The 10,980-nt window shown below is 35.9% G+C and overlaps 2 protein-coding genes across 2 annotated transcripts in view; one reads left to right on the top strand and one right to left on the bottom strand.

The window, feature by feature from the left end:
- Positions 1-10,980, top strand: part of FBXL13 (F-box and leucine-rich repeat protein 13) — a 198,399-nt gene that overhangs the window by 74,767 nt on the left and 112,652 nt on the right. The gene's annotated exons all lie outside the window — the stretch shown is intronic.
- Positions 7,944-10,980, bottom strand: part of LRRC17 (leucine rich repeat containing 17) — a 12,535-nt gene continuing 9,498 nt past the window's right edge. The window contains exon 3 of the mRNA XM_012650314.1: positions 7,944-8,341. Within this exon, the coding sequence (XP_012505768.1) occupies positions 7,944-8,341 (398 nt within the window). The remainder of the gene's footprint in view (positions 8,342-10,980) is intronic.

Raw genomic sequence — 10,980 nt, 5'->3', positions numbered from 1 at the left:
CTTTTCATTTCTGGGATACATCCTTTACGGGGATATAATATGGTTCTCACTTTTACAGCAGCTGTCTCCTGCATACTCCTTGTTCAATCTGGTCACATCTGCCTTTGGATTTTTAAGAACTATTAATTTCTGATCTACCAAGACAATTCCTGCTTTGTCTTCCAGGCATGTTATAGAGTTTTGAAAAAAGAATTCATTTCTTAGAATTTGGGCAGGAGAGAGAAGTTGAACATGTGCTTAGTCTGCTATTTTGAACCAATTTATTACTTTCGTAGTAATAAAGTTAATCAAATAATTGTAAACCTTAATATGTTAGCCACCCAAACTCTTTCTCTCTCTGTTTTTATCTGTCTCTCCCTCTCTCTCTGGGTATATGTATATATACACATATACACACATTTTATATATATATATACACACACACATATGAAATATACATATAAAATATACCATTAAATGAACGTACATTTTTTTGAAGAAAGAAAATGGACTCAAGATGCAACATTCAAGGTTTCAGTTTGACCTAAGATTTTCATGATAGCAATGGTAGTTGAGGAGTGGAATGAGTTTTTGAGGAATGGCAGGGCATGTGTCTCTGGAAGCTTTTATTTAATTAATTTATTAATTGAGATAAAATTTACCTTTTTAACCATTTTAAAGAGTATAATACAGTGATTTTTTTATTATATTAACAGTATTGAACAATTATCACCATTATTTAATTCTAGAACATTTTTATTAGCCCAAAAAAAAACCCTATACCCATTTTGCCTTTTATTTCCTTTTCTTAAATCGCTCAGGCTGATGAATATAAGTGGTGAGAGCAGACATCTTTGTCTCGTTCCTGATCTCGGGGAGAAAGTTTTCAGTCTTTCATTATTAAGTGAGATGTTAGCTGTAGATCTAAAAAAATGCCCTTAATTGAGTTGAGGAAGTTCCCATATGTGAGGTTTGTCCAGAAAGTATCCAGCCATATAATATGAAAAGTAGAGACACTTATTGAAGAAGATACAAGAAACATTGTATTTAGGACAATGAGGCCTTAGTCCTCTTCAAAGTAGGCACCTTGGGACCTCACACAGTTCTCTTAGCGTCTCTTAACCTAACCTGTAGGCGTTCAGCATTCTCAGGTGTTCTGCTTGTAGCAGGCCTTCCAGAATGTGGATCACTTTCAACAGATTCTCCACCATCTTTGAAGCATTTGTACCACTTTTATTTGTGCTGCACTCACTGCATTGTCCCTGAAAGCTTTCCGAATCATCTGAATACTTTCTGCGGAGGAATGTTCAAGCTTAATGCAAAATTTGATGCAGATTTGTTGCTCTACTTGGTCAGTCATTTTGAATGCAACGACCATGTAGTATACATGCTCACTCAATTAGCAGCAAGGTTTGACGTTATATTCCAACAATATTGGACCATTTGAAACAAATTGGCAAGGTAAAGAAGCTGGATAGATGGGTTCTGCATGAATTAAATGAGCGTCAGAACAGAAATCATCTGAAAGCTTGCCTTTCTTTGCTGTCACAACATAAAGGCGAACCATTTCTATACCATATTGTTATGTGTGATGAAAAATGGATTATTTTTGACACTTGCAAGCATTCAGCACAATGCTTGGTTAAAGATGAAGCACCAAAACACAGTCCAAAACTCAATATTCATTTAAAAAAAAGGAAATAGTGTCTGTTTGCTGGTCCAGCGCTGGTATTATCCACTACAGCTTCCTGAAACCAGGTCCGTCGATTACAGCGGGTGTCTGCTGCAACCAATGGGATGAAATGATAAGGATGCTTGCGATTAAGCAGCCGAGATTGGTCAACAGAGACAGGCCAACCCTCTTGCAAGACAATGCTCAACCACATGGTACACAAACAATGCTGCTCAAACTATAGCAGCTGGACTTGGAAACTCTCTGTCATCACCATATTCACCAAACCTTGCACCAACTGACTACCACTTCTTCCAGGCTTTGGAACACTTCTTGCAAGGAAAAATATTCAGTTCTCAATAATCTGTGGAAAACACTTTTCACAATCTCATCGCTACTCACTCTCCAGGCTTCTTTGCTCCTGGCATAAACAAGCTACCATTAAGATGGCAAAACTGTATCAATAGTTTAGGCGTATACTTTGATTAATTGTACTGCTTCTTGTTTGAGATATAATAAACTAAATTTTTTTTTTTTTTTTTGAGACAGAGTCTCACTCTGTTGCCTGAGCTAGAATGCTGTGGCATCAGCATAGCTCACAGGAGCTTCATACTGCTGGGCTCAAGTGGTCCACCTGCCTCAGCCTCCCCAGTAGCTGGGACTATGGGTGCTTGCCATCATGCCCAGTGAATTTTTTCTATTTTTAGTAGAGACGGGGGTCTCACTCTTGCTCAAGCTGGTCTTGAACTCCTGAGCTCGAGCGATCCTCCTGCCTCAGCCTCCTAGAGTGCTAGGATTACAGGCATGAGCCACTGCACCTGGCCTAAGCTTTTGATTAGAAATTGGACATTTCATATTAAAGGACCTAATATTAGTCTTCCCTCTTTTTTTCCTGGTGAGTTTAGCTAAGAATTGCCAATTTTCTTGATTGTTTCAAACAGCCAACTTTTTGATTCTTCTTTTTTTATTGTGGTAAAATATACATAACATAAAAACTACCATTTTAACTACCTTTAAGTGTATGGTTCTGTGGCATTAAGTACATTCACATTGTTGTGCCACCATCATCACCATCCATCTCTAGAACTTTTTCATCTTCCCCAACTGAAACTCTGTACCCATTAAGTGCTAACTCCCAATTTCCCCCTCCTCCTAGCCCCTGGCAACCACCATTGTACTTTCCATCTCTATGAATTTAAAGACTGAGTACCTTGTATGTAAGTGGAATCATATAATAGTTGTTCTTTTGTGACTGGCTTATTTCACTTAGCTTAATGTCTTCAAGGTTCAATCATATTATAACATGTCAGAATTTCCTTCCTTTTTAAAGATGACTAATGTTCTATTGTATGTATATACCATATTTTGTTTATCCATTTTTCCATCAATAGATACTAAGGTTGCTTCTACCTTTTAGCTATTGTGAATATTGCTGCTATGAATATGGATGTTCAAACAACTTTATTTTCATTGATTATCTTTACTGTTTTTCTATTCTCTATTTTGTTTATCTCCATTCCAATCTTTATTATTCTGGTTGCTTTGGGTTTTGTTTGTTCTTTTTTTCCCTAGTTTCTTAAGGTAGAAAGTGACGTTATTGATTTGAAGCCTATCTTCTTCTTTTGAATAAGTTTTATTTTTTAGAGAAATTTTAGGTTCTCAGCAAAATTGAATGGAAGACATAGAGATGTCCCATATCTCCCTTTCCCCCACACATGCATAGCATCCCCACTATCAACATCCCCCACCAGATAGTACATTTGTTACAATTGATAAAGCTATATTTACGCATCATTATCACCCAAAGTCCATAGTTTACATTTGGGTTCACTCTTAGTGTTGTACATTCTATGAGTTTTGACAAATTTATAATGACATTTATTCACCATTGTAGTATCACATGGAGTGGTTTCATTCCTTTAAGAATCTTCTGGGCCGGTGTGGTGGCTCATGCCTGTAATCCTAGCTCTCTGGGAGGCCGAGGTGGGTGGATTGTTTGAGCTCAGGAGTTCGAAACCAGCCTGAGCAAGAGCGAGACCCTGTCTCTACTAAAAAAATAGAAAGAAATTAATCGGACAACTAAAAATATATATATAAAAAAAAAACTAGCTGGGCATGGTGGCGCATGCCTGTAGTCCCAGCTACTCGGGAGGCTGAGGCAGAAGGATCGCTTGAGCCCAAGAGTTTGAGGTTGCTGTGAGCTAAGATGACGCCACGGCACTCTAGCCTGGGCAACAGTGAGACTCTGCCTCAAAAAAAAAAAAAAAAAAAAGAATCTTCTGTACTCTGTCTAGTCATCCCTCCTCTCTCCACTAACCCCTGGCAACCACTGATCTTTTTATTGTCTCTCTAGTTTTGCCTTTTCCAGAATGTCATATAGTTGCAATCATACAGTATGTGGCCTTTTGAGATGGGCTTCTTTCACTTAGTAATTTGTATTTAAATTTCTTCCATGTCTTTTAATGGCTTGTTAGCTAATTTCTTTTTAGTGCTGAATAATATTCCATTGTCTGGATGTACCACAGTTTGTTTATCCATTCACCTACTAAAGGACATCTTAGTTGCTTCCAAATTTTGGCAATTATGGATAAAGTTGTTATAAATATCCATATGCAGGTTTTTGTGCAGACATAAGTTTTCAGCTCCTTTGGGTAGATGCCAAGAAATGCAACTAATGGATTGTATGAGTATGTTCAGTTTTGTAAGAAAGTGCCAAACTGTCTTCCAAAGTGGCTGTACTGTTTTGCATTCTCATCAGCAATGAATGAAAGTTCCTATTGCTCCATATCCTCTCCATCATTTGTTGTTGTCAGTGTTTGCATTTTGGCCATTCTAATAGGTGTGTAATATTTTCCCATTCCTGTTTTAATTTACATTTCCCCAATGACATATGATGTGGAGTATCTTCTCACATGCTTCTATCTTTCTGATGAGGTGTCTGTTAAGGTCTTTGGCCCATTTTTTAATTGGGTTGTTTTCTTATTGTTAAGAGTTCTTTATATTTTGGATAATGGTCCTTTGTCAGATGTGTTTTTGGCAAATATTTTCTCCTACTCAGTGGCTTACCTTTTCATTCTCTTGAACTATCTTCTTTTTTGAGGTAGGCATTTACAGCTATAACCTTCCCTAGATTTTTTTACCTGCTTCCACATATAGAATTCCTCATACTTAGGCACAAGGTACACTGGGAAGTTTGGGATAGAGAGGAAATGGGCAACATGAGGTTGTAATTTGTATAGAGAGTACAGAGAGGATCAGATGATGAAAATGCCTAAGTCAAATGCTCTACTATGCAATGGGAATATTGACCATCTGTTCATTATGTCAGATAATGATTAATCTTATATATACTATATATTTAAGATATGTATATGTTTATAGTTGTATCTGAGGTCAAGGTAGCCTGAAAGTATTTTCTTGCTTTAAATTTTTCGATATTTTGTTATCTATTTTAAAATATTTTATTGAGTATTTATCTAGAAGTGTAATTCTTAGTAAATCTTTTTTTTTTCTTTTTTTTGAGACAGAATCTCACTCTGTCACCCAGACTGGAATACGGTGGCATGATCACAGCTCACTGTAACCTCAAACTCCTGGGCTCAAGTGATCCTCCTGCCTCAGCCTCCCATGGAGTTGGGATTACAGGCACATGCCACAACACCCAGCTAATTTTTTCTACTTTTTGTAGAGATGGAGTCTTATTATGTTGTCCAGGCTGTTTTCAAACTCTTGGCCTCAAGAGATCCTCCTGCCTTGGCCTTCCAAAGTACTGGGATTATAGGTGTGAGCCACCATGCCAGGGCTTAGTATGAGTATCTTTATCATAGAAACAAGCATGAAAGCCTGAACAGTCCTTGATTTTCTTAAGGAAGTAAATGTTATATCTGTATCTTCTTTGTAATATTTTTAATTTGCCAAAGATATTTAATAAAACCAGTTTTAATTCCAGCAACTTTGAGTGTATCAAAGATAAAAACCATTCTCAGAGATGTTTTAATGTTTCCTTTCCCGCCTTCCAGCTAAGGTCAGTTCATCTATTGGTATGTCTAGAATTATACACATTCTGGCAAGAATTTTGGTTCTCTGATTGTTAGATTGAAGGTAAATATCGGTTGATATTTTGGGCTCTTTGGCTGATTGGACACAACAATTGTAATCCTTATGTCAATAAAAGCTTTAGAAGAAAATTGACTTTAGAATGTTATCTTAAAATGTTTAAAAGGCAGATGAGGGCACCAGTTTATAGAATTTAGGCAAGTAGATTCTCATTTCTGCATTGCTTCTATTTGCTCCTAAGAGCAGGAGACTTTATATTTCTCAGAAAAAGATATGAATTGATCAAGGGTGTAGGCTCCAGAGGAGGGAATGGTAAGTACATGAAAAAAACTGAGCTGCTTAAAGTTAAGTATCTTTCTCAAATAACCAGGCATTACATCAGAGTTAATTCAGGCTTAAGACTCAGGAGGCCTCAGTTTATAGTGAATCTTGTTTATTTCAGAAAAATCAAAGAATCTTAGGACTAGCAGAAAAGTTAAAAAAAAAACAACTTGGTAGAAGAAGTATCTAATTATTCATTCCATGGATCAACTATACTTCCTTGAAAAACTATAAACTCTGATTCAGAGAAGGAGCAAATCTTAAGTTGTCAAAAATGTACTCCAATTTTGACTCTGAGAGATGTTAGCAACTCCTACTGACTGACTTTTGGATGGTTTGGGTTAATTTCTATTTCAGTGTGTTCCAGAGTTTTATTTCCAAATAGATCCCTGGGGATGAAATTGAATATAAAAACCAACCAATGAAATCCCTAACTAAAAATTAAACCAGAGAACTTGGGCCCTTTCTCTGAATCAGATTTTATCTCATTTTATTCCAGAATCTTCTTGTCCCCAGTGTGATCGTCCTGTCTCCTACTGAGGTCACACCAGGTTTTCTCCATCATCAAATCTTGGCTGTTTCAGGACCTGTGTGCTTAAAATTCTACTCCGAGGCTCATGAACAATAATAAATGAATTTGTTATATCTTTCTGGTAATCCTTCAAATTTAACAGCTGTCTTTAATGCCTCATAGTGAACAATGTGGGGATTTGCACTGAGAACGAGTATCACTAAGTCTCCACCTCTGACCCAAACCATTGGTAACACAATCCAGAGTCATTTCCTGGAGCAACAGCTCTGGCAATACTTTGAGCTTCCCATTCTCTTGGTTTCCTGTACATATTAATACAGATTGAAACATCTTGTACCAAAGACTTTCTCCTGCCACCTGCCCTCATGGGTGCTCCTGGAGAGAAAGGCTTAACCTTCCTAGTACCTGCTCCTCTTTTGGAAATATATCTTATATATGTCATAAAATCTTATATATGTCATATCTTATATATGTATAAAATATAATACACATATGTATATATGTGTGTGCATGTGTGTGTGTATAGAATCTCTGATATTATTTTCTGTTTTTTGTTTTGACTTCATCCCACATTCGGTCCCTGAATCTAACTTAATCCTTTGTTTTATGCTCCTTGACATATTACCTTAGCAGGAAGGGCTTCCCAGTCTGAATCCTTAAAAAATAAAAAAACAAACCCACAATGCTGTTTTCACACTCATCAGTGTTTATACCTCTTCAGAGCTCTTGATTCACACCATCTACAACTATTTCTCAGGGTGCTATCTTCTAACCAGCTTCCAGTATAATTCTCATATTCTCTATTGCTTGTGACAGTTCTCCTTCAGGTGTAGCTTGATAGTTTTTTGCATGGATCAGTGAAGAGTGGTTGAGAATTTGGATTTAGCAGGACCTTATTTTGGAATTTACAGAAATCAGAAATGGAAATTTATTTAATGCATAAGCCGATTTACTGAAAAAAAGCAGGGGGGATGTTGAGGGGAATGAATGACATTTTGTTATGACTAAGCATTTCGATCTTTTTTAGGTATGTACAAACAGCTGTCGAAAGACATGTAAAAATGAATCAAGTTTTTTTTTATTGCCAGAAAGCAGTAAAAAACATTTATACAGGACATCAAGAAATTCTAATGCCATCATTAGGACCCAACACTTGCAGTGTGGAATTGTGTATTAGCAGAGACTGCTCCACAAAAGCAGGATGAAAGTATTACCTTGATTATATAATTGTCGCAATAATAATTATACTAATAATTAAAAAAAGCTTCCTTTAGCTGGATAACCCTGCATAAATAGGCAACACAGTTAATCAAAATGTAAACATATGGTTTTCTGATGCCAGTATAGCAAATACAAACTAGTTACAACCAGGACAATTTCTTGTTATCCCACTATAGTAATTCTTACACTTTGCTTCTTTGCCATATGATCCTTATGTATTTTTTCCCATTCATCTTCTTCTGTATCCTGGTCAAATGTCTCAGGGTATGCTGGTAACTTGTCTTTGGGGCATTCTTCATAGTAACTTCGAACATACTTTCCCACAAACCACCCTTTGTATTCTTCAGGCATTTTGCATTCTAGGCCATTATAATGGACGTTGTAGTGATGCTTTAACCAGTAGTAGAGGTAGTGGATGTTGTAGTCACATCTCCAAGGATTATCTCTGAGCCACAAGAGTTTCAAAAAATACAAGTCTTCTAATACTCCATAGTCAAAGTTTTGCAAACTGTTGTTTGATAGATCTAACTCTTCTAAATGTGTGAGCCCTGAAAAAGCAGCTGGAAACAGAGAATGTTTATTAAACCAGTGAATAATTGAGTTAATGCAACTGTATGGTATATCATCAGGACAAATACAAATTCAAAATGAGGCTTAATTATCCTCGTTGAAAATAAAGGATTTCTCTTTCCTACTTTTTCTCAGAACACTTACTTTAGAAAACTTGTAACTACAAGTACATTCTCCTCTCTTTGAAACATCTTTACTAGATAGTCCTTTTGTCACCTTTATGACCAGGAGTGTTTTTCTTAAGGACATGGGAGCCATCTTTTCAAAATGTAAACATCAAGGAAGACAGCGCCCCATCTCCCAGCTTCCGTGGGAAGGTAGGAGCCTAAGTTTGGTGAGGGCTTGCTTCCAGTTGCAAAACTACCTTTTGTCATAAAGATAAAAGTTTGTATTTCTCTGAATAAAGCCAATAAGCTAACAGATGGCCAGCCCAATTACCAGGTAAAGTTAGGATGAACTACGTATGACAAAGCTGCTATCAAGTCTTCTCGCTTGAAGACTAGTTATTATTTATCCTGAATACATGTATACGGTGGGTAGTATCTGCTTGGCTATATAAAGGGGTGAGATTCCTTTCTGTCTTTTTAATCTCTTAGTGAATTGCCTGTGAAACACATCACATTCTGTTTTAATGCTTATTCAGCAATGAATGTTTTTTTTCTCTACTACCTTTATGGAGAGGATTTCTGGGTTGAAAGAAGATTTTATTTTTAGTTATATTTTCCCACTGTATATGTGTCCAAATGCAAAATTCTGAAATATGTTTTTAACTCAAAGCTTTTTCCTTGATTAAGTTGACTAGAATATAATATTTTATTTGAAAAATTAGTTTTAAGTTTTTAAAAAATGTATTTTGGATGCATGTATTTTTTTATATTTATGGGAAAAATGCCACAGAAAAGAAGCATTAATTAGGAAAATATTTCAAATATAAGACATAAGTGTAGAAAAAAATGAAAAATGTGCCTGGTGGTGATTTGACAGCTCCCTGGGATATCAGTAAACTTTGAAAATGCCTAGAAGACAAATTTCTCCCAATTTTGGGGGAAGGGTTGCTATTTCTGTAAAGTCCAAAAACAATTTTTTTCCAACATTTGGAAAACATTTGGTTGTATTTTGGCAAGCTATGGTAGCTATCAGCTTTGAATCCATAAGCATTTAATTTTGCAAGCGTGTAGATAATTAAAACCAATACCAACACATAACACAACATAAAACAACAAAATGCTTTTTTTCCCCCCTCCAAGAGCAAAGAAATCTATACCTAGATTATCCCTATTTCAGTGATAGAGCAACCAAATACCCTAGAAATATATAATTTCAAATATGTTGTTTCTCTTTCAAACATTATCTCATTACTGTTTTAAAATACCCTTGCTAGAACATGGTGTCCTGATTTTGAATTTGGAAAATATGCTGTCATACAAATACCATTTACTATTTTCATATTATTTGTTCTCAGACAAAACCCATAATTCCCCCCAAAAAGAATATTTTCTATTTTGGTGCAAAGTAATGGCTTGGGTGAGGGGGTTGGGGAAGAAAGGTCAGCCCTTATGATGATAGTTTTGAAGACATTGGATTTTTTTTCTATTTGCTAAAATTCTGTCAGTCAGTGATCTCACAAATTTTTACTTTTCTTCAAACAAGTCAGCCCTCAGATTGAAAGCATATGTAAACATTCCTAGATTTTATTCTGCAAATGCTATAGTTGTTACTTAAACCATATGTATTCAGGCACTTGAGCAAGCTAGTTTTCATCTCTGTTTTTTAAAGGAAGTAAAACCCCTAGTAGGGTGTCTTCTTTCTCTTTTCTACAATAATGTCTGGCATTTCATGAGACTGTTATTCATGCCTTTTAAAGTCTGGCAACTCTCACTGCATTTATATATTTACCAGTAAAAATCATTAAAGTAAGTCTACTTTGGCAGTATTTCATTTCAAAGAACATAGAAGGTCTTTCATTTTAAATCTTCTTTAGGTCATTTTGCCTTATTTAAATGCTGAGATACTTTTTTGTTCCAGAAGACATACCAAGAAAAAGTGCTTAGCATTTGGTAGGTGCTCATACTTGTTAATGTAGAAAATAGTTTCCTGGGACTGAATTGAACAAAGGTAAAAAACAAAAGAGTACCACCACTGATAATACAAATCATGCTGTGTGTCAACAAGGAAAATGCACTGGGCGAACAAGATTGAAAGGCCTTCAGAGAATCCTAAGGATGGAAAAGGAATTCTGCGATTACGGGATTCCATAACTGATGAAAAAATATCACTTACAAGAAATATGTGAAAAATATCACTAGAAGGCAAATCTATTTTGCACTGTTATCTATCTCTCTGCATTGTCTTCTCATTTTTCTCTAGTTTTCTTTACATACTGTAGCTCTATTATAATTAAAACATTGTTGCACTATTTACTATTTTAATACATTTAACTTAGGCCATATAATAAGTAACATTTTAGTCTCTTCTAGAGACAGTTCTAAAATTTGTTTGCATTGATACTTTTTTTTTTTTTTTTTGAGACAGAGTCTCACTCTATTGCCCTGGCTAGAGTGAGTGCCGTGGCGTTAGCCTAGCTCAGAGCAACCTCAAACTCCTGGGCTCAAGCGATCCTACTGCCTCA

The sequence above is a fragment of the Propithecus coquereli genome, unplaced genomic scaffold (genome assembly GCF_000956105.1).
Source record: "Propithecus coquereli isolate 6110/MARCELLA unplaced genomic scaffold, Pcoq_1.0 Scaffold32, whole genome shotgun sequence".
Lineage (NCBI taxonomy): Eukaryota > Metazoa > Chordata > Mammalia > Primates > Indriidae > Propithecus > Propithecus coquereli.
This window is presented reverse-complemented; position numbering and strand designations above follow the sequence as displayed.